At 47.2% G+C, this 23,860-nt stretch overlaps 2 protein-coding genes across 2 annotated transcripts; both read right to left on the bottom strand.

Annotated features, from left to right (window-relative positions):
* Window positions 1-1,136: 1,136 nt before the first annotated feature.
* Window positions 1,137-7,006, bottom strand: ANKRD23 (ankyrin repeat domain 23). The gene is made up of 9 exons (XM_040453942.1): window positions 6,879-7,006; window positions 5,398-5,544; window positions 5,099-5,224; window positions 3,948-4,073; window positions 3,582-3,680; window positions 3,399-3,497; window positions 3,145-3,243; window positions 2,904-3,002; window positions 1,137-2,813 (listed from the first exon to the last, which is right to left on the bottom strand). Exons 1-9 carry the CDS (start codon window positions 6,903-6,905, stop codon window positions 2,718-2,720), a joined length of 918 nt encoding a protein of 305 aa, XP_040309876.1. The 5' UTR covers window positions 6,906-7,006; the 3' UTR covers window positions 1,137-2,717.
* On the bottom strand, window positions 5,433-22,795 carry ANKRD39 (ankyrin repeat domain 39). Its single transcript, XM_040453944.1, has 5 exons — window positions 22,664-22,795; window positions 17,970-18,073; window positions 17,359-17,562; window positions 9,436-9,617; window positions 5,433-5,544 (listed from the first exon to the last, which is right to left on the bottom strand). The coding sequence occupies exons 1-4, from the start codon at window positions 22,761-22,763 to the stop codon at window positions 9,474-9,476; spliced, it is 552 nt and encodes a 183-aa protein (XP_040309878.1). The 5' UTR covers window positions 22,764-22,795; the 3' UTR covers window positions 5,433-5,544; window positions 9,436-9,473.
* Window positions 22,796-23,860: the final 1,065 nt, after the last annotated feature.

Below are 23,860 nucleotides of genomic sequence, written 5' to 3' on the forward strand. Positions count from 1 at the left end.
TTTTTTAGCCTATAGATGTCCAGTTGCTCTGGCACCAGTTGTTGAAAAGGCATTCCTCTATTAAATATTTTTTTGCACCTTTGTCAAAAATCAGTTGGGCATATTTCTATGTCTGCATTGTCTGTTCTGTTCCATTCACTGATCTGTCTCTGTCACTCCATTAATTCCACAGTCATGATTACCATAGCTTTATATTCAGTCTTGAAGTGGGGTAGACCAGTTCCTCCCACTTTATTTTTCAAAGATGTTTTAGCTATGAGTTTCTAAGTAATCTTATCTACAAAAAAATCTTGCTGGCATTTTTGGTAGGAGCTGCATTAAACCTGTACATCAATTTGGGGAGAATTGACATCTTTACTAGGTCTCATCTTCAAATCCACGAACAAGGTAGGTCTCCTTTTATTTTAACTCTCCTTTAATTTTGTTCATCAGTGTGTTGAAGTTTTCAGCATACAAGTCCTTAAATGTTTTGTTAGATTTACACCTAAATACTACTATTTTCATTTTTAAAAGCAATTTTTAAGTGGAACTGTGTTTTTTTAAGTTTCATGTCCACGTAGTCATTGCTAATATGCAGAAATAGGCCTTTGTATGTTTGTTTTAGATCTTGAGATCCTGAACTCCTTTATTCTAGGTGATTTTTTTTGTAGATCCTTAAGGGTTTCCTACATAGAGAGGTGTGTCATCTGCATCATAGTGGTGATACCTGGGTCCTACCCCAGAGAGAATTTAACTTGCTTGGATATCAAGACTTTTTTTTTTTTTTTTTTTTTTTTTTGAGAAAAAGTCGGGGAGGGACAGAGGGAGAGGACCTTAAGCAGGACTATGACCTGAGCCGAAATTAAGAGTCAGAAGCTTACCAGGAACCCCTGGACATCAGGACTTTATAAAACCTTCCCTCGTGATTATGGTAAGCAGCCAAGTCTGAGAGCCAGTGCTCTTGGAACTTGCCCATCAGTGAGTGAGTGAGTGATGCCTTGAGCACACAAGCCAAGTGCCTGGACTCTGCACTTGGGAGCCCATCTTGCTGTCAGGCCAGTATGGTTAACAGGCTTGAGCTTTGCTGCTGAGGAAGACAAGGCCTTGGACCTAATGAACTGGCCCCTCCCAGCCCAGAACAGACAAGTAGGCTGTGATGGATAGTCAACCAGTTTTAATGAACAAAAAATATTGATGCGTATAAAATGGTGTTTTGTCTGTCAAGTAAGGGTCCCCATTTTCTAGATGGGGGGTCGTCTTCTCCATGGACTTGAATACCTATTTCTCATATGGCTCTGGCACCTGGGCGAACTGTCCTTACAGTTCACCACAGGGCAGGGGCTGTCCGTGAGAAGGGAAGGTGTGTGGCCCCCGGTGGGAGCTCTAGTCGCTTTTTCACATTCTGAGAATAGCCTTGTGCTTGGCCCGAGAAGGCCACCAATGTTAGACTAGAAAGAACTGCAAAATCGATGTCAATCCAGGTACCTCATGTATGTGAGGGAGGCTGACCCTTCATCTTAAAGCTGGGGCCTCAGCTTGTAGTTCTCCATTTAGGGCAAAGTTCCTTAAAATGCGTTTTCTGCCAGTTCAGGACCCAGCCCTGCCAGCAGTACGGGTCTGCGCCAGTGCGCCATGGAGCGGAAAAGGCAGTGAAAGGAAGGGACCTTCAGGAGAGCTCGTGGGAAGCTGGGTCCTAAATCTGCCACCACTTAGCAGAGGAGGGAAAGCAGCAGGTATGCTCCTCTCCTCTGCTTCCCCTCCAGGGCTGAGCCACCAGTTCCTCGATGTCCCGCCTCAGCAGTGGGAGAAAGCCGAGCAGGTGCAGCTGCAAGGTCCAGGCTCAAGCTCTAGTGCCAGGGCGATGTTGCCTGAGGCAAAGTAAGTAGGGTTACGGGCCACCACCCCAAAAGCTGGGTGGGCCACAAGCAATCCCCAGCTCCCAGGCACTTCACCCTTACCAGAAGCGCCACCAGCTGGTCAACTAGAGAGCGGCAGGCAGGCTGACCAAAGCCCTGAGGCAGTAGGCACAAAGTTTCCCTAAAATAAACGTCAGCTCTAGCTCCTCAGTCTTGGGGCTTCTGAGGCAACCAGGTTGGTACTGGACTTCTGCAGTGGAGCCTCAAACCTATTGAGCGTCCCCTCCAGACTGCCAGACCCACCTCCAGAATCCCTAAGGCCAAAGTTGTCTAGAGCCACTCCACATGCTATCAGGGTTGCTGCTGATAGGAATGGAATTCCCCAGAGAAACCCCTGCCCCAGGGCAGCCACAAGCCTTGTACTGAATCCCCGCCCCCCTCTCCCTCGCAGAGGGAGGGACACAGTCTCCCAGACTGAGGATCAGGGGACATCAAGGACACCTAGTACCCAACCCTGGGCAGCTCAAGGTTTAGGACTTATTTTTCGCTCCATCCTGGATTCCCACTCTCCCTACACTGTTCCTCATCTGGACCCACTTTGTTCCCTGCTTCCCTGTGGTCCTCTGCATCAGCCCTTCCTAGCTGGTGCCCTGGCAGGAAACAAGTCAGCCCTGACTCGGGCCAGGGAGGCCTGCTTTATTCACCTGCTGGCCTCAGTGCTGCTGCTCAGTCCTGTTAGGACTGGCCTGAGGAAGCAGTCCCAGGACAGAGGAATAAGGACTGAGGTGAGACCCACAGAGGGGTGTGGATGACAAGACATAAGGATGGGAGGTAAAGGGGATGGAATGGTGGCTGTGAAGTGACCCTGCAGGTCTGCTGTCACTAGTACCGGGTGCGGGGATGCCCAACATGGGCCTGCAGAGCTTCCCGGATGTCCCGCTGCCAGTCTCGTACTAGCTGCACCGGGGTCACTGAGGCCTAGGAACAAGGATACTGGATCAGTCCCCTTCTCCTTAAGAGCTCCACCCACACTTCTCAGGCCAGGGCCTCAGCCCTGCTCATACTCACCACATTTTGCACGCCCAGCTTGGCTCCATAGAGCAGCAGTACCTTCATGGCTTTGTAGTGGCCATGCCGCACAGCCTCGTGTAGAGCTGTGTCCCCTTCCTGTTGAGAAAGGGGATGTTATCCTCCCGACCTCCCCATCTTTGGAAGGTTCAAGTTGGCAAGTGCTGTCCTCGAGCTCTGGCTCTCTCAGTCACTGTTCCCGGGTGGAGCTGACCCAAGTCCAAAAGGCCCAGCACCTTACCTTATCCTGTGCGTCAATGTGGGCTCCACATGCAATGAGATGCTCCAGGCAGTCACAGTGTTTCGTGCGCACGGCCACATGCAGGGGGGTGCTCCAGATCTAAGGGAGTGGATAAGAATCTGTCTGCTCCAAGTGGTGAGGCCTCATCGCAACCCCAAAAGGCTGTGCTTTCGCTTCTCCACGAATAGCCTGAGCTCTTGTGCACTCTTGGGTCTTCTCTTTAGCAGACCACCCCACAGCAGTGCACCCCTCACCTTGTCCCGGGCGTTGACCTGGGCTCCCTGGTTAAGCAGCTGTTTGAGGATGTCCAGGTGTCCTCCACGGCAGGCCCAGAACACAGGTGTCCTGTCCAGCTACAAAACAAAAGCATCAATGTACTGACATGCTGTGTGCAAGGCAGGGTGTCTGCTGTGAGGGTGGGCCTTCCCAGTTCTCACCAAGTCGCGAGCATCCACAGTGGCACCTGCCTCCAACAGCTTGTTCACGAGCTGGCTGTGACCCTTCAAACAGGCCCAGTGCAAGGCTGTGCGGTGCAGCTGGGGGTAGAGACAGGAGATGAGGCAGAGGGAGCATGGCCACCCCTTTAAGGCCCTGCCCCAGGTCCTATTCCCAGTATTGGGTTCCTTGAACAGATGTGCCTGCTGCCTGATCACACCAAGGGCCCTTCCCTCCTGGCTCAGGAGGCAACCGTGCCCCATAAAACAGAAAAGGCCTGCAGTTTCGTAGGCCAGAACTAAAACACCCTGGAGACAGCACCCCTGCAGCCCGTGACACTGCAGTCTGATTCACCCCACTCTCACTACCTTGTCATGGGCATTAGGGTCCCCTCCATCTGTCAGGTACTTGTCAATCAGGGTCTCCTGGTTCTCAGCAGCTGCCTTCAGGAACATCTCCAGGTCCACAGACTCCAGCTGGGCCTGGGGCTGCAGCTGGATAAGTTGAAGGAGACCAAATCATTTCCCAAAACCACAGGCCTCTGGGGCCCTACCACTCTAGCCAAGCGGGCCCCTAAGAGCTGGCTAAAGACTAGCATTGGCTGGTGGCTTGTACAAATCAAGAGTTTTTTAATCTTTTTTTTCCTTTTACCTTTTACTTATTTTGGGAGAGCACACAAGCAGGAGGGGGCAAAGAGAGAGGGAGAGAGAATCCCAAGCAGGTTCTGCACTGTCAGCATGAAGCCTGATGTGGGGCTTGAACCCATGAATGGTGAGGTTGCGAACGAAGCCAAAACCGGTGGTCGGATGCTTAACTAAGCCACCCAGGTGCCCCCAAATCAGAGATTCTTAAAAACCCACCCCCCAGGAGATTTTGACTGACTAGGCACCTATTATGCCCATTATGGGTTGCCTTGCCCCCCACCCCCTAAGTTTATATGCTAAAATCCCAACCCCAGGACCTTAGCATGTGGCCTTATTTGGAAATAAGCAGCTGGAATTAGTTAAAATGAAGTCACACTGGAATAAAGTGGGCCCTAATCCAATATGAGTGGTGTCCTTAATGAAAGGGGACATGTGGACACAGCATGCACGTGGGGAGAGTGCCATGTGAACTCAGGCAGAGACTGGTTGGGGTGATGTACCCGCAAGCCAGGGAACACCAAAGCTAGCCACTAAGCCCCGGGAGCTAGAAGGCTGGTAGGGATAGACTTTCCCCCACAGCCCTCACAAGGAACCAACCCAACCCTGCTGACACTTTGATCTCAGACTTCTAGCCTCCAGAACTGGGAAAATAACCTTCTGTTGTTTAAGCCACCCTGTGTGTGGTCCCCCAGCAAACAAGTAGGGGGCTGTGTGCCCTCCAAAATGGATTTCATTCAGCTTGGCAGGCCCTGGCGGTGAGCTGGTGGCTGGCAGCATCCACTCTTCCCCAAGCCATCCCAGGGGGACAGGAAGCACTTCCTCACAAACTCTGGCCCCAGGTGTGCACTCTCCCCCCACCCCGACTCCTCACTTACCTTAACCGTGGGCTCAGGTGCCCTAGGGGGGACTCTGCGTTTCAGTCGTTTTCTCCGTCTTTGAACCAAGTTTTCCAAGTCAGCCAGAGTCTCCAGATTCAGTCTGGAGTTGTTCAATCTCTCAAGCTGGGGCACAAGACCAGACCACACCAGTAGTCAGCCTTGGTCATGGAAGCCTCGGGGTCAGGCTCCTGGCTGGGCTCACTCTGTCTCCCACCCACCGGAGGGACCCCAGCCGCCTGAGGCCCTCACTGCTGACCCTTGGCGTTGGCACCTGCTGGGCCCCCAGCACTGCTCACTTTCTTCTTCTTCTCTTCTTCGAGTTTCCACTGCTCCCGGGCCACGGCCTCTTGGGCTCCCAGCCTCCAGGCTCTGGGCCTGCCTCCACAATCAACAACGCCATGTCCACATCCCAACGCTTTCCTTTCAACTCTCTCTCCACATACCTGTAGGAGCAGGATAAGGATAAACACTCAGAAAAACGAAGAGTCCTTAGAAGACAGCAGTGCGGTACAGGGATCCTGGGAAGAGCAGACCTACAGAGACTAGTGTTGTGGACGTCAGGGTGGTCTGACCCTTCACAGTTTCCTGGTGCTCTGCTGGCATGCTCCCTGCCACCCGTGGATGTTGGCTCTCACCTACTATAGTGTTGCCTGGGGCCCAGGATAACTGCCGCCTACCCTGTCCTGTCAGCAGGACACAGGGTCAGGGGCGTGACGCCACATCTATTTATACTGCTGGGCTTGTGTCCAGGTATGCTCAGGGTATGTGACACCTCAGCTTCCCTCCTGGGCCATCGTCCTTACATTCCTACCAGACCACGCCATACTGCCATCTAACCCTGAGCTCAGAAGGACAGAGGACATGCCTCGTGGGTAAAATTGTGAACTCCTGGGTTTAAATCTTGGCTCTTGTGAAGTTCTGTTTCTTCATCACTAGAATGGGGGTAACACTAGCAATTAGCTCACGAGGCTGAGGAAGAAACTAAGTACTGGGACTTTGCTGGGGCAGAACCCACCATATCATGATCTGTTCTTATCCCCCGCACCCGCTGGGGGTTCAAGAGCTGGGGAGCACTGAGGAATAAGGATACTGGGGGAGAGGGGAAACGGAATGACAGATGGCAGAGCCTAGGGCTCCCAGCATGCAGAACTAACTAGTAAACGCTGGCAACCTAACTTTCCTCAAGCCCTGCAACCCACTTCCCAGCAGAGGCTGCACTGGGCTGGGCCCGCCAAGGCACTGGCCTGCAGAGGGGCTTACTGGGCAACCTGAGTCCTGGGCCTCCCGTGCCTTGCCTCACCAAAACAGACACCCCTAAGTGTCACTGGTGTCACCGCTTCTCTCACTGCCTGGGAACTCGAGAGCACCCTTCCTCTACCCCAAGCAAGGCAGCCAGACCCTCTGGACCATTTCCAGAGTGATGGTTATCCTAGCAGCTGAACTAAACCCACACCCCAGCTACACTCATGTCTTCCAAAGTAACCTACCACTTCCAATTTCTCTTTTACCATCACATTCCAGAGGAAAACTCACTAAACTTGAGGGCTGTCACATCTGCCATCACTCAGCGTCTTCCCATTGCTTCCCTCTCTCGCTACCTCACAGAACTGGGCTGCCACACCAGAAAACCACCGCATGTTTCTGCTCCTAAAACCTGATCCTTAGACCACAGATAGAAGCTGCCTGCCCTCCTCTAGCTGGACCTCCTCGTTCTGCCGAGCTAGCCTGCAGTCTAGACAATCGCCTGGCCTCCCTCCCCTCTGCCCCTTGTTCTTACCAACTGCTGGATGCTGATGACATCCATGGTCCCCCCCTGCTCTTCACACCCCCAGTGAGAGGAGCTGAGTGGCTCAGCCCTTTTATAGAGAGCTAGCTCCTGGGGGCAGGGCAGGCCAGAGGCTTTTGCCTGGGCCAGATAGCTCAGTGGTTCTGTAACACTGACCAAAATACCAGTGTGGGCGTATAGCCCGCTGAAGGCAGCAGGAACTGCTTTCAGCTGAGTCAGGTGCACTCTCAGACACCCAGTCTCCTGCACCTGCTCAGGAGTGGTCCAACCAATAAACGGATGCAGGGGTGCTTGGGCCACTAGAGAAGAGTTAAGCATGATCCTCCATGTTGCTGCAGGTCTAGCTGCCTGAGATCCTAAAAAACCCAGCCAGCCTGTCCTAAGCAAAAGGCCGCCAGAATCCTAGAGGATATCTCCGGAAGGACAGGCCTAAGAGGCTGACCTCTGCGTCAGGAATCCTCATGGCATCTATAGGAGGAAATCAGGTTTCAAGCGACCTCCCACTCCCAGTTTCAAGACTGCCCTCCCTACTCTTGCTTGTTTTTTTCCCCAGGTGGCCCTCACTTCTCCCTTATAGTTCCTGTTTCTCCTCCCTCAGCACTCTGAGAGTCAGTGTTTTAAATTATACCACCACCAGGGGCCAAGTCCAGCCTGTCATCAGCACCTCATGCCTCTTGAAAAGCCAAGTCCCACACATGCAGGTCCCCTACCCAACGCCCTCCTGGCAGGGAGCATGCCTTTCCACATGGAAGCTGAACTGAGATCCGCTCCAGGTCCAAGTACGGAATGTCAACCACTAATCCAGTCACAAAGCAACCTGTCTCAAGCCACCAAAGTCAAACTTCCTAATTCTCTTTAAGATGCCAAGCATGCCCTTCACCCAGCTGTGCCTTGAATTCTGCTTTGACCTTTGAAAGGAAATCTGAGAGGTAGTAAATAAGATTCCAGAATTGGAGCTACAGGAGTAGAGATGACCTGAACCAGAGGGAGGGAAGAACTACAGGTCAAGGACAGCCCAAGGCCCCAAAGGGCTGGGAATGGTTCCACCCACAGCTGGCTTCTTGGTAAATACATCCAAGTTTTGAAACTTAGGGAACCTGGAGGTTTTTAAAGAAACTTGGTCCTTATGTACCAGGGGTTTTTGTCTAGGGTGATTTCTTGCCTTTGAGAATGCAGGGGGGGAGTTACCTAGAGTGAGGGTAAGTAAGATAAGACAAGACGTCAGTTCTGGACTCAATTGTCTGCCACTGACTCAAACTCTCACCAGTAAAACTAGTTTCTTCCACATGAAATTAACTGGTATGAACTCTTACCAAAAAATTACTCCTTATAAAAAACTGGAAGATAAACAAAACTCAAGATGCAATTGATGAACCACTCTTGCCACAGTGGCCCAGGCGATACCATGTGTACCGGTGTTGTATATATCCTGACTCTTTTCCTCTATGTCTTGTGGATGTACAGTCATGTTTTTATAGCCACATATTAAGAGACATCACACTGTGATCCCAACTCAGCACGCTTTCCACATTAGCCTACACCGCACTCTGCTAAACTTCCCCCAAATGACACGTGTCCCAGAATTTAATCATTGCCCTAACAGAGAGAATTTAGCTTGTTTCTCTCCCTTTTTTTTTTTTAAATTACACTACATGCTCCAATGCACAATTCTGTAAACGTTTCTGTAAGTAAACTTCTTTGTATTTATGGATATTTCTCTAAGTAGCTACAGAGAAATCAAATTATTGGCCCTACTCACTTAAGTTTTGATAGATATTGTCAAACTGCTGTCTACAGCAGGTGTACCAATTTCCATGAGCAGATACCAACAAAGTGATGGTAAGAAAGAAAAAAACCACAATATTAATATCCAGAATATACAAACTCCTATGAATCAATCAAAGGAAGAAAGTCTTTAAATAGGCAATAGGTATGGACAGGAAGTTCAGAGAAAATAGGTGGTCAACTTCACTGATAATCAGCAATGCAAAATAAAGCAAGAACACTTTTCATCTAGCAGATTGTTAAAACTAATGCAAGTTGAGTAAGTGGGTCCTCCAGATACACTGCTTGCAATGTGCCCAGCATGCTCTCTAGTGCTCTCCATAGATTCATTCATTGAACCTCCGCACAGCCCTTAAGGCAGGCCGTACTATAATCATCCTCACCTTACAGATGAGGAAGCCGGGACAGATGGGTGAAGTGACTTTTTCCAAGGGCACTCAGCCAGAAAGTGGCTTTTGTCATCTATTCCGTGGTTTCTTCTAATACTTACATAGTTCTGTTTTTATACTTACATCTTTACTTGAAATTTATTTTTGAACATGGGATGAGGTAAGGATACAACTTTATTTTTTCCAAGGGATAGATGTTTCCACATGAACTAATTTAGAATATGATCCTCTGTCCAGGCGTAAGCACTTACAGCCCCACGAGATCTACTCCCTCACTTCCACAGTGGCCAGAATGGGGCTCTTCAGGCCTCAGTTTCCCACCCTGCAGCATGGATGCTGACCAAGGCAGGGGCTGGGAGGGCTAGTCTGTGTACCCTTGCATGGCAGCCTAAGACAGCAGAAGGGTGGCAGTTCAGCTGGCCAGCAGGTCCCGTAGGTCACTGTCGCAGGGCAGCAGGTCACATGCCAGTCGTGCCTTCCGATCCCGGACAGCTTTCAGGGCTGGGCTGTGTTGCAACAGGAGAGAGCAAATGTCCACGTGACCCTTCTCAGCAGCCTGTGGAGAGAGAGACCTGAATCAAGAGCCATACCCTCACTGGGCCCTGCCCTTTCATGATCCACTTCTGGGAATTTCTTGGTCCTAAAAAAGGTCTTGTGAAAAGAGAGACACTGGCTGTTTGAGTAAATTTCCCCTAATTCCTACCAAATCCCAACAACTTGCATAAAGATTGGTGGAATTCTCTAGTGCTATTCCGGCAGTTAGCTTGAGTTTTTCTCTCTTGTGTCCTTTGCTCAGTGGTCATTCTCTCTCCAGGCCTGCACATTAACAACAAATATAGAACCTTAGATCTGACTGTCTTTTACAAATGTACAAGGGCGCCAGGCACCATGGGTACAACCTATACCAGACACAGCCTCTGCCCTCTGGGACCTTTCAGATGAGCAGAGAAAAATGGGCTCAGGTTCTCCGCTTTCTCCTCTGCCTCTTTTTAACTTAACTCCCCCAGAGGAGAGAGTTAAAGTGACTTCTACAGATTATTCAGTGTTCACAATAACCTTCAAAGATAGGAACTATCATTATCCCCACTTTACAGATGGCTTATACAAGTGACTTGTCCAAGGTCACAGAGCCAGTGTGGCAGCCTAGGGACTCTAAACCAGGTCCATCTGACCGCCAAGTCTCAACTCTTAACAACTGTGTTATACCACTTGAATTCCCTGCTCCTCCCAAGAGACAGACTGATGTACCTAGGGGCTTTTGAGGGGTGTAAAAATTAATAATAGCAAATACGGTCTGTAATTTGAATCCAGATCTTTATTTAGCAGGTCCTCTTGAGAAATACAGACCCAAGGTTCTCAATTTTGTTGCCTCAATTCAGGCAGTGGTATGTTGTGTGCAGTTGTGAGATGCATTCCAAAGAATTTTTTCAAAAAAAGGACCAAAGTTTTCAAGTAGCTTATTTTTTGAAAAAGAAAAAACAATTCCTATTCCTCACACATGTGCATCCCCTGAATGAGAGAAAAAGGCGGGATACACGCTGAAAAGGCCTCACGCTGTGGGGAACACCAGCCAGCAATATCTGCGGCAGTGTCCTGCCCGTACAAACCCTCCATGGGAGTTACAACAAAATGAGCAACACCAGTTTAGACCATTAAGAAATAAGCAATCTGCCTCTCCAACTGGCAAGCATCTTAAAAGAAAATAAAACAACATCCGGTTGTTCACTCAGCACATATTCATTGGGCACCTAGGCCAAGAGCTGGGGCTACAACAGTAAACAAGATCAAGTCTTAGCTATCTCTAGGGACAGAGACAGAATTCAAAGGAATTTCAAGGAGAAAAGTTAGGGAAGTCAAGTGTAGGGTGCTTCTGCACATCAGTTGGATGAGCTGCCCACGTCTAAGGAACAGGAAGGCTCTCTGAGGGTGTAATGTAGAAGCTGAGATCCAGAAGGAAAGACAGAAACAAGCCAGATGAAAACTGGGAGAGGAGAGGCATCCAGAAGGGGATAGCTTGATATGTAAGGAGTGTCACCGTAATAGGGTCAAGAAACTGAGCCTGAGGGGCGACTGGGTGGCTCAGTTGATTAAGCATCCGACTGTTGATTTCAGTTCAGGTCAGGATTTCACACTTTGTGAGATCCAGCCCCATGTCAGGCTCCACACTGAGCATGCAGCCTGCTTAGAATTCTCTCTCTCCTCTCTCTCTGCCCCTCCTGTGCTTGCACGTACTCTCTGTCAAAATAAATAAATAAACATTAAAAAAAGAGAGAGAGAAAAGAAACTGGGCATCAGTGTTAAGAGACAAGGGGATGAGAGCTCAAGACGGGCACCTGGCTAACTCAGTCAGAAGAGCATGCAACTCTTGATCTTGGGGTGGTGAGTTCAAGTGTCATGTTGGGTGTAGAGATTACTTAAATAATTAAACTTAAAAAAAAAAAAGATAAACTGGAGGAAAGGTTGATATTTTCCCTTGAAGTGCATGCAAGTGTAATATATCTGAAAATCATTGGATGATGAAATATTCACATCTGGTTTCCTAAAAATTAAGTTGATCTTTGAGACAGCAACCTCCACACCAATTTTTTTACTGTGGTAAAAACATTTCACATGAGACCTACCTTCTTAATTAACTGATTTGTGATTTTTAAGTAATCTCTATACCCAACATGGGGCTCAATCCCACAACTCCAAGATCATGGGTCACCTGCTCTCCTGCCTGAACCAGCAAGGCACCCCGAGATCTACCTTAAGAAAGTAATTAGTTTTGGAAATTGCTTTTTTCCTATTTACTTATTTATCTTGAAAGAGAGCGAGCGAGCAAGCGAGCACCTGCGCAAGTGGGAGAGGGACAGAAAGAGAGGGAGAGAGAGAATCCCAAGCAGGTTCTGCACTCTCAGTGTAGAGCCCCACACGGGGCTCAATCTCACAAACCATGAGACCTGAGCTGAAATCAAGAGTCGGATGCTTAACTAAGCCACCAGGGCACCCCGGTAATTGTTCTTTTTATTGTTAAATGATAGCCCCCCACCTTTTAAGTAGGCCAGGACCAATGTGGGGCTTGAACTCAAAATCCTGAGATCAAGTCACATGTTCTACTGACTGGGACAGCCAGGCACCCCACCCTTCTCAACAAATTTAAAGTGTACCACACAGTACAGCCAACTACAGGCACAGTACAGATCCGTAGAACTTAATCAACTTGCCCAAGTGAAACTATTACCAGTTCAACAGCAACTCCCTCCCTCCCCACTGCCCCTGGAAACCACCATTCTACTCTCTGCTTCTAGGTTTGACTATTTTATATATAGGAAAACCTCGTTTTGCTGCACTTTGCTTTACTGAGCTATGCAGGTACTGTGGGTTTTGTTTGTTTTTATAAACTGAAGGTCTATGGCAACCCTGCATCGAGCAGGGTTTTCCCAATAGCACTTGGTCACTTCCTATCTGTTATATTTTCATACTTCCTGAAATTTTCAAACTTTTTCATTATTGTGTTTGTTACGCTGATCTGTGATGTTTTTTTAATTCACAGAGCATTTTCTTTTATTTTTTAATTTTATTTTATTTTTCTGGAGTTTTATTTATTTAACTTGATCCAAGTTAGCATACAGCGCAACAATGATTTCAGGAGTAGATTCCTTAATGCCTCTTACCCATTTAGCCCATCCCCCCTCCCACAACCCCTCCAGTAACCCTCTGTTTGTTCTCCATATTTAAGAGTCTCTTATGTATTGCCCCCCTCCCTGTTTTTATATTATTTTTGCTTCCCTTCCCTTGTGTTCATCTGTTCTGTGTCTTAAAGTCCTCATATGAGTGAAGTCATATGATTTTTGTCTTTCTCTAATTTCCCTTAGCTTAATACCCTCTAGTTCCATCCATGCTGTTGCAAATGGCAAGAGTTCATTCTTTTTTATTGCCAAGTAATACTCCACTGTATGTATGTATGTGTGTAAACACACACACACACATACATATCACATCTTCTTTATCCATTCATCCATCGATGGACATTTGGGCTCTTTCCATACTTTGGCTATTGTTGATAGTGCTGCTATAAACATTTGGGTGCATGTGCTCCTTTGAAACAGCATACCTGTATCCCTTGGATACATACCTAGTAGTGCAATTGCTGGGTCATAGGGTAGTTCTATTTTTAACTTTTTAAGGAACCTCCATACTGTCTTCCAGAGTGGCTGCACCAGTTTGCATTCCCACTAGCAGTGCAAAATAGATCCTCTCTCTCTGCATCCTCGCCAACATCTGTTGTTGCCTGAGTTGTTAATGTTAGCCATTCTGACAGGTGTGAGGTGGTATCTCGTGGTTTTGGTTTGTATTTCCCTGATGATGAGGGATGTTGAGCATTTTTTCATGTGTCAGTTTGCCATCTGGATGTCTTCTTTGGAGAAGTGTCTATTCATGTCTTTTACCCATTTCTTCACTGGATTATTTGTGTTTTGGGTGTTGATTTGGTAAGTTCTTTATAGATTTTGGATACTAACCCTTTATCTGATATGTTGTTTGCAAATATCTTCTCCCATTCCATCGGGTGCCTTTTAGTTTTGCTGATTGTTTCCTTCCCTGTGCAGAAACTTTTTATTTTGATGAGGTCCCAATAGTTCATTTTTGCTTTTGTTTCCTTTGCCTCTGGAAATGTGTTGAGTAAGAAGTTGCTGCAGCCAAGATCAAAGAGATTTTTGCCTGCTTTCTCCTCAAGGATTATGATGGCTTCCCGTCTTACATTTAGGTGTTTCGTCCACTTTGAGTTTATGTTTGTGTATGGTGTAAGAAAGTAGTCCAGGTTCATTCTTCTGCATGTCACTATCCAGTTTTCCCAACACCACTTGCTGAAGAGACTGTCTTTATTCCATTGGATACTCTTTCCTGCTTTGTCAAAGATTAGTTGGCCATACATTTGTGAGTTCATTTCTGGGTTCTCTATTCTGTTCCATTGATCTGAGTGTCTGTTCTTATGCCAGTACCATACTGTCTGCATGATTACAGCTTTGTAGTATAGCTTGAAGTCTGGAACTGTGATGCCTCCTGCTTTGATTTTCAAGATTGCTTTGGCTATTCAGGGTCTTTTCTAGTTCCATATGATCTGTGATCACTAATCTCTGAGGTTACTACTATAATTATTTTAGGATGCCATGAACCACACCCATATGAGATACTGAACTTAATAAATGTGTGTGTTCTGACTGCTACACTGACTGGTTCCCCAGTCTTTCTCTTCCTCATGCTTCCCTATTCTTTGAAACACAACAATATTGAAATTAAGCCAATTAACAACCTTACAATGGCCTCTCAGTGCTCAAGTGAAAGGAAGAGTCAATCAATGTGGCAAACTTCATTGTCGTCCTAGTTTAAGAAACTGCCGTGATCCAGTGCTTCAGCAGCCACTACCCTGACCACCCTGATACCCGGAGCAGGCATTAACATTGAGGTAAGACCCTCTACCAGTACAAAGACTACAACTTGCTGAAAGGTCAGATGATGGTTAGCATTTTTTAGCAATAAAGTATTTTTATTTTTTATTAAAAAAAAAAAATTTTTTTTAACGTTTATTCATTTTTGAGAGACAGAGAGAGAGCATGAGTGGGGAAGGGGCAGAGAGAGGGAGACACAGAATCCGAAGCAAGCTCCAGGCTCCGAGCTGTCAGCACAGAGCCCAACGGGGGGCTCGAACTCACAAACTGCAAGGTCATGACCTGAGCTGAAGTCAGACGCTCAACTGACTGAGCCACCCAGGTGCCCCAGCAATGAAGTATTTTTAAATTAAGGTACATACATTTTTTTTGACATAATGCTAGCATACACTAAATATACTATAGTATAAACATAACTTTTATATACACTGGGAAACCAAAAAAATTCCTTTGACTTGACTTATTATGGTGGTCTACGTTATGCCTATACCTCATATAAGACGTATCATGAAGTATAAAAAAAACAAAAACAGGGGCGCCTGGGTGGCTCAGTGGTTAAACATCCGACTCCAGCTCAGGTTGTGATCTTGCAGATCGTTGAGTTCAAGCCCCGCATCAGGCCCTGTGCTGATAGCTCAGAGCCTGGACCCTGCTTCAGATTCTGTGTCTCCCTCTCTCTCTGCCCCTCCCTCGCTCTCTCTCAAAAATAAACATTAAAAAAAACAACAAAAAAAAACCCTACTACAATTTTTTTTTAATGTATCTACTAGTGTCTGTATCAAAGTGTTACCCTTGCTCCCATCATATATTTTTTTAAAAAATAACATGTACTGGGCTGTCTGGCTGGCTCAGTCAGTTAAATGTCTGACTTGGGCTCAGGTCATGATATCAAGGTTTGTGAGTTCGAACTCCACATCGGGCTCTGTGCTGACAGCTTACAGCTGGGAGTCTGTTTCAGATTCTGTGTCTTCCTCCCTCCCTGTCCCTCCCCCACTTGCGCTCTCAAAACTCTCTAAATAAATAAACATTAAAAAATAATTATAACATGTATTATTCAACAGTCAGGTGTAAAAAATAAATAAAAATAAGAACTCTATCTTTGCTGACCTAACATTTCAAGGCTACTGTATTTAAACAAGCACCTTCCTCTCATGCTTCTGGAGTCCAGATTGCTTGCTGTGGACTTGCTGACCCCAGCTGTCTCTGTTACTGCCTGGGGAGGCAGAGTAGAGTGTGTGGAGGAGGAACACTGGCTGCTAAAAGAAAACCCTCCTAGAGAAAGCTCATCAATGTGTCTTGTCTTCTAATGGCTGAGAACTTGCCACACTACATGCTAGAGGGAACTGAAAGTTGTCTGTGATTGCAGAGCCCCCTTTGAGACATGTCTCTAATATGAAGAGTGAACACAAATTTTTGGTGGACAGCAAAAGTGTCTGCTACAGGTTCTGATGGTAAGTCATGCGGTCAACTACTTAAATTTTTCTGTTTTACAATTTAGGGGCACCTGGGTGGCTCAGTCAGTTGAGTGTCCAACTTTGGCTCAGGTCATAATCTCACAGTTTGTGAATTCAAGCCCCACATCTGTACTTCAGATCTTCTGTCCCCCTCTCTCTGCCCCTCCCCTGCTCACTCTCAAAAATAAGCATTTTAAAAATAATAAAATAAAACTTCACATCCAGAATTATGTTTTGTAGGCTACAATTCAAAAATATTCTTTTATAAAAAAATGTTTATTTATTTTGAGAGAGAAAGAGTGCGTGCACTAGAGCAGGGGAGAGGCAGACAGAGAGGGAGACAGAGAATCCCAAAGTGGCTCCACAGAGCCCAACACAGGGTTCAATCTCATGAACTATGAGATCATGACCTGAGCCGAAACCAAGAGTCTTGAGTCCAAGTGCTCAACTGACTGAGCCACCCTGGCGCCCTCCAAAATATTCTTTACTGTGTGTTGGTTGTTTAAATAAATAAATATGGAAGGAAGGAAGGAAGGAAGGAAGGAAGGAAGGAAGGAAGGAAGGGAAAGAAAGGAAAAGAGAAGAGAAGAAGAAAAGATAAACTGGAGAAGCAGGCAGGGGCTAACCCCAGACAGCCTTGTAAAGCAGCTTAAGGCCTTGAAGGCCTCTAAGGTGTGGCATGATCAGAATTAATTTAAAAACCATCACTCTGGGAGAAAACCAAGTGGAGCCGAGAGAAGAATAAATGTATACACATATGCCATAAACACGCATAAACCATTTCTCAAATATGCATAAGAAATCAGTAACAGTGATGCCTTGAGGGAGGTGCCCTAGAAGATCGACGAACCAGGCATCAGGGTTGGAAGGGAATCATTTTCCTGCTGCACTGTTTTGTACTCTTCAAACTCTTCACCATGTGTAGGTATTTCTGGTCAGGTTAATTAAGCAATCACTCTGGTTATAGTATGGAAAGTGGGCTACAGGGACAGGTAAGAGTAGGTGTAAGCGTCATTCAACTTTTTTTTTTTTTAAAGATTTTTAAGTAATCTCTACACGCAATGTAAGGCACAAACTCACAACTCCAAATCAAGAGTCATATGCTCTACTGACTGAGCCAGCCAGGGGCTGCCCCTAAAGTAGGTGTGAGCTTCAGAAAACTAACTTCATGGAAAAGCATTCATGGCATATCACTAAAGGAAGGAAACAAAAAATGATGCCATACATTTAATTCTAATTTACATGCACAGGAAAAATGCCAGATACGTTAATCCTAAAGTGATGAGTGTAAGCACTGGCATTATAAGTGATTTGCATTTTCCCTTTTCTGCTTTCCCCATGTTTTCTACAGCAAATATGTTATAACTTTTATAATGACAAAAACCAAGTTTTGGAAGGGGGGAAGGAAGCATACCTTATGCAAACTGGTCATGCCATCGTCATCTACCAACCTGGGGTTGGACCCATGAGACAGCAGGAGCCGTGCAATTTCAGTGTGCCCACAGTAGCTTGCCCGGTGCAGAGCAGTGGCGCCCCCATGGGTTTGGGCATCACACTTAGCCCCACTTTCCAGCAGGAACTGGCATACAGCATAGTGCCCGTTGCGGCTGGCATAGTGCTGCAGGGAAAAGAGACCAAGTTCAGACAGCAGAGCCCAGGCAGGCAATGAGAGTGGTGGAGGGGTGAGAGCATGGGCTCGGGAGCAAGAGGACGATCTCCATCAGCTATATGACCTGGGCAAGCTTCTTAATTTCTAGCATCAGTTTCCTCAACAGGCAAATGAGGATAATAATTATTCCTATGTCACAGAACTGTTAGGAAAATGAAATTAAATAATTGATGTAAAACACTTTAACACTAATTAAAAAAAAAAAACACAGGTTCACCTCATGTTTAAAACAGAAAACCTGCTAGGAGAGAAGAAAGGGCAGGAGTAAAGGCGACATAACCCCCTTCCCCACAGGGAGCACGTATCCCACGTGAAAGCTTCTCCCTCCTCTGACCCTGTGTTCCTCCCCAGCTCACCAGAGCAGTGTAGCCAGCTGAGTCAGGCTGGCTAGGGTCTGTTGCCTTCTGGATTAAATATTTCACTCGACCTAGGTCTCCATTCAGGGCTGCTGACCAGATTCCTGTGGAAAGACAACCAAAGTGCTGGATAATGTTGAATGACTGGAGACTTTTAGCGCTTCCTTTACCTCTTGATCTCCATTTTCTCACCTATAAAATGGGGGATTTATTCATTCAACAGATGATATTAACTGAGATCTCCTCTGTGCCAAGGGCTGTCCTAGGAGGTGGCGATGTAGCCGTGGACAAGATAGACAAAGGGCTGGGGTGCCTGGGTGGCTGTCAGTTAAGCATCTGACTTTGGCTCATGTCGTGATGTCATGGTTTGTGGGTTCGAGCCCCATGTCAGGCTTTGTGCTGACAACTCAGATCCTGGAACCTGCTTCGGATTCTGTGTCTCCCTTTCTCTCTGCCCTTCCCCCGCTCTCTCAAAAATAAATAAACGTTAAAAAAAAAAAAAAGATAGACAAGGGGCTTTGTCTAATCAGGATAGCAGAATTGGGCAGACACAGAAATCCCTTCTTCAAACCACTTCAAATACACAAATGTTGGATAAGGTAATGTTTAAAATATTTGAATACACAGGCAAATTTAAAAGCAAGAGAAGGCCATTACCAGCTGCCAGAACAAGGTGAAAACCACAGCCAAAGTGGTGAGCAGGTACTGAGTCTGCAGAATCCCAAAAGTCCTTGTAACTGACATAGATAATTAAAAAAAATTTTTTTAATGTTTATTTTTGAAAGAGAGTGTGAGAAGGTGAGGGGCAGAGAGAGAGAGAGAGAGAGAGAGAATCTGAAGCAGGCTCCAGGCTCTGAGCTGTCAGCACAGAGCCCGACGCAGTCTCGAACCCATGAACCGCAGGATCATGACCTGAGTCGAAGTCAGCACTTAACCAACTGAGCCACCCAGGTGTCCCTGCACATGCATCTTAGAGGCTTTGGCTGGAACAACTGGGCAGGGTCTTCATCAAAGGCTGCAGGCCATGTGTATGGCAAGGAATAGATACAGCAAGGTTCTGTGCACAAAGCGGGGGGGGCAGGAAGTACCATGTCATGGATGAACTGGGACTGGAAAATCTCTACTTTCCTGGTCTGAATACCAGCAAGAAGCAAGCTGCCAGGCACAGGCACTTCACTCATTCCGCAAATATTTACTGAATACTTACTATGTATCTGGCACTCTTCTGGGCATTAGGGATCAGCCAAGAATTAAAGATCCCTGATCTCCAGTGCTCCCCTTGCCCTGCAAATTTTAGCCTTATGGAGGTTACATTCTAATTATAGGAGACAAACAGGAAAAAAATGTCAGGTAGTACTAAGACCTATGAAGAAAAATAAAGCAGAGAAGGGATATGAGCAGTGGTCACAGATGGCATCTTTGATAAGGTGACATCTGAATATAAACTTAAAGGAAATGAGAAAGGCACCATTTCAATAGGTGTTAGAAGACAGCACAGGCAGAAGAAACCTAAAAAAAATCAAGCAACTTGGAGATGTGGGACCTATATTTATTTATACCCCTTAGGGAGCAGAACCCCCAAGCTAAGAGTACGTCATAATCTGGATCTGTAATAAAAATGGACCCAGACAAGTGAATGTTATAAGGGCTGCACAGAGGCAACTTTAAAAAAAAAAAATGTTTTATACCTCCAGAAGCCAACAAAGGTATGTGGATAATCTCTTACAAAACAGGACATCCCACCACTCAGCCTATGAGCTCAAAAATTAGAAGCTGTAAAACAAGAAGCAATCCACTGCCATGTGAGACAGCAAATACAACAAATGGAAAAATGCGTGCTTTAAAAATCAGCCATAACAACACAATCTAAAAGACTTTAAAACAACATTTAGGGGTGCCTGGATGGCTCAGTTGAGCATCCGACTTAAGCTCAGGTCATGATCTCACAGTTCATGCATTTGAGTCCCATGTTGGGCTATGCGCTGACAGCGCAGAGCCTGCTTCAGAGTCTGTCTCCCTCTCTCTGCCCCTCGCTCGCTTGTGCTCACTCTCTCTCTCAAACATAAACATTAAAATTTTCTTTAAAAAATAAAACAACATTTAATGTGTTCACAAAGATGAAGGAATAGAATCCACAAATCAACAGAACGTTAGGGGTAAAAAAAGAACAAGGAGATCTAAGACAAAAGTCAGGGGCACCTGGCTGGCTCAGCTGGTTGAGCATGTGACTGAGTCCCATGTCGGTTTTAGAGATTACTTAAAAAAAAAAAAAAAAAAGTCAGTAAATTAAAAAACAGAATCACTGAAATAAAACAACAACAACAACAGATGGTTGGACAGTACTGCAGACCCAGCTGTGAGTGACTTGGAAATCACCCAGAATGCAGAATGGTAAAGACAAAAATATTAAAAAGAGGTAAAGAAACATAGAAGACAGATTGTACCAACATGTGTCTGAGTTTAAAAAAGAGAGAGAAACTGAACAGAATAGGAGAGGAAATGTCTGAAGAGATATCATCTAAGAATTATTCTGAAGTAGGGGTGCCTGGGTGGGTCAGTTGGTTAAGCGTTTGATTTCAGCTCAGGTCATGATTTCACAGTTCATGGGTTCAAGCCTCGCATTGGGCTCTGTGTTGACAGCTGGGAGCCTGGAGCCTGCTTCGGATTCTGTGTCTCCTGCTCTCTCTGCCCCTCCCTCACTCACACTCTGTCTGTCTCTCTCTCTCAAAAATAACTAAGCATAAAAAAAGAGAGAGAGAATTATTCTCAAGTAAAGGCAACCATGAGTTCTCAGATGAAAACCACATTAAATCCGAAGGAGAACTGATCAAAACAAATCTACCATGGTGAAATGAGCAAACATCAAGAATAAAGAGAACATTTAAGTTACCAAAAAAGAAAAAATCACCAGTCATTGAAGAGTAACAAGCAGATTATCAGCTAAATTCTTAACAACAGTAGCAGACAAAAGAAGATAAAGGAAAAATATTTTCAAAGGTTTGAGGGATAAAAAAAAATAACTGTCAACGTAGAATTTTATAACAGTTAGAGAGAGAGAGAAATGAATGAATGAATGTTGGAGAAGCATACTCACTGAAAAAACTTTAAAGGATATACTTCAGGAAACGGGAAAATAAACCCAGAAAGTAGATATGAAGAAAAAGAATCCACACAAGAAAACAGACAAGGATCTTTCCCATGTGTGGGAAATAGATAATAAATAAGTAAACAAAGTAATGTCAGGTTGTGAAAACTGCTTTAATTAAAGTAATGTAATATATCAGAGTAACCTGGAGGGTAAGGGGCCCTACTTTGGATAGGGCAAGGTTTCTTTCTCAACAGCAGCACAATTGGCATTTTATACCAGATAATTCTTCGCTATGAGGAACTGTCCTGTGCACTGTAGGATGTAGACCAACATCCCTGGTCTCTACCTACAAGATGCCATAGCACCTTCCCAGTAACACCTGAAATTGTCTCCAGACATTGCCAAAGACCATTTGGGATCAGAACTGCCCCCAGCTGAGAACTACTAGAATGGGGTGTTCAGGGTGGGTCTTTCTGAGGTGACATCTGACCTGAGACCAGAGAGAAAAGCATTAGCTAGCCCGATGTTGCAGGAAGTTCATTCCAAGGAGCTGGGACAGCAAGTACAATGGCCTTAAGTCCGAAAGAGATCTTGCATGTCTGAGAAACCAAAATTGAGCCCAGTGTAACTGAAGTGCGGTGACTGGGGAAAGAAAAGGATGAGGAATAAAATGAGGGCAGAGAAGTAGAACGGGCAGGGATTAGATCAGTTTGTAGGCCATGGAAGGAATCTGAATTTTATTCTAAGAGCAATGAAATCACCTGATTTAATACCTTCAAAAAGTTACTCTGGCCTCTATGTAGAGAAGAAAACACCATAGGAGGGCAGGAGTGGAAGCAGGAAGGCCCATGAGGGAATTGCTTCAGTAGCCCAGAGGGTGGCAGAAGTGGAGGGAAGTAAGCAGATGCAAGAGTCACTTAATACTTGGGTCAGAATGCATATAAAGCAGTAGCATCTACCCAACAATTGAGGACAGTGTTATTACTGAATAAGCTGCCTCTGCACAGAGGGATAATACACGGCTTCCCAAGAAAAGAGGACATTTTTTTTTTCAGCGTTACTGTGTTCCTTACTGGCGATACGATCTCCTTACAGTCTGGGGTAAAAGAGTTACTGCTCAGGTCCCAAAGGTAGAGATAACATCACCTGCGCTGAGGGCCGTGTGTGCCATATCTAAAGCCTACAGGATCCGACACACTAGGGCTCACACCTGAGGTCAGAACGTTAGTTCTCTTCGCAGCGCAGCCCCCTCTGAAGCTCCGTGCCCTCCGGGTAGCTGCAATACCCCGAGCTGCTGATTCTGCCGCCCGGCCCCCCAGACACCCGAGGGGCCCCGAGTCTCTAGGGGGCGCACCAGCTGAGACGGGCTCCGCCCCACCACTTGGGAAAGTTAACAAAACCAGGGCCTCAGTTTCCCAACCTGCACACGAGACGAAGTTTCTAGTGGCGGAGCCCCTGCCAGGTGCCTGGTGGGATCTCACTGACGCGGGGGCTGGGAGCCCACTGCCCCCCTGGGCTCCCACCCGGCTCGCTGCGGCCCTCGGGGTCCCGCTTCTCGGCCATCTCCTTGTGCCGCGCGCGACCTGGAGACAGCGGGGAGCCTCACCCCTGTCGAAGTCCATCTCCTCCAGCGTCTGTTGCACACCGGACGCCACACCCGGATGAGAGCAGCACGGGCTATCGGCGCAGGGCCGCGGCGCCGCCATGCCAGCCTTGGCGCCCGCCCCCGCCGGTTGTGCGCACGCGCGGCCGCAGCGGGTGGGCGGAGCGGACGCAGCAGAGGCAGCACCAGCTCTGGGATCCGCCCCTAGGCGGCCGAAGATTTCCTCGGAGGCCGACCCAGCTGGGCTTTAGCTCGGGAATCAATGGAAGCGGCGGGGCGGGGCTTATGGCGCACCACCGCGCTCCGAGGCGGCCGCGCGAGGGCGTCCCAGGCTAAGCGGAGTGCGGAGGCCTCAGCGTAGGATTCCCTCGCCCCCCCCCCCCCCCCCCCCCCCTCCGGGCGGAGGGCGCCGGAGCGCCCGGCTTCGTAGGTTGCAGGGACGCAGCGGGCGGGTGCGGCCACTTGTCAGAGCCTGGCCCTCCAGGTTCTGTGTGCCACCGGTTTCTCCAGGGCAGGAGTCGCCGGTCGCGCCCCAAGGTCTCCGTTCTGTCTTTCCACACCCCCTCAAGGCCCAGTGACCTCGCTTCCTCCTCCTTCCTCACGTGCCTCCTGCCCATTTCTTGGAAGACCCCGTGGGAGGAAGGGGGTCACTTGTCCTGCCACTAGGAGCATGTAAGCCCCGAGGCCAGGGACGGGCCGTTGGGTTGTACCGAACCCCCAATTCCACAGTGGGAACCTAATTTACTGAATCAGTCTTCATATGTCAACATCCTCAGGGCATGGGTTTATTGACCATGCAGGAATCTTAGCGTACCCAGAAGTCTCCAGATTCATAGCCCTTTCCTACAGCTGAGGACACCCGGGGCAGCGGCCCATTTCAGCCACCGCAGGCCCTCCAGACCAGTCACGTGTGGGGAGGACTTTTCAACTGTCTCTATCTGTGGGCATGAATTACAGAATCCAGGCTGGGGCTTGTTTTCCTTACAAGTATCTGGGCCCTCCTTGTACCACTACTTAGATAGGGCAGTGGCTTGGTGCACACTGGGTGGTAGTGGGGAAGTTCCATGCTTCACATAGCTGAAGTGTTCAGGACTAACATTCCTAGGGCATAGGTAAGATGGAGGTAGCCTTTCCTCCCCTAAGCTGGTTCAGAGCCCCATCCTCACACAAGCCAGTCCATACAACCTTAAGCTCTAAGAA

The sequence above is a fragment of the Herpailurus yagouaroundi genome, unplaced genomic scaffold, assembly GCF_014898765.1.
Source record: "Herpailurus yagouaroundi ecotype Mexico unplaced genomic scaffold, PumYag 210, whole genome shotgun sequence".
Lineage (NCBI taxonomy): Eukaryota > Metazoa > Chordata > Mammalia > Carnivora > Felidae > Herpailurus > Herpailurus yagouaroundi.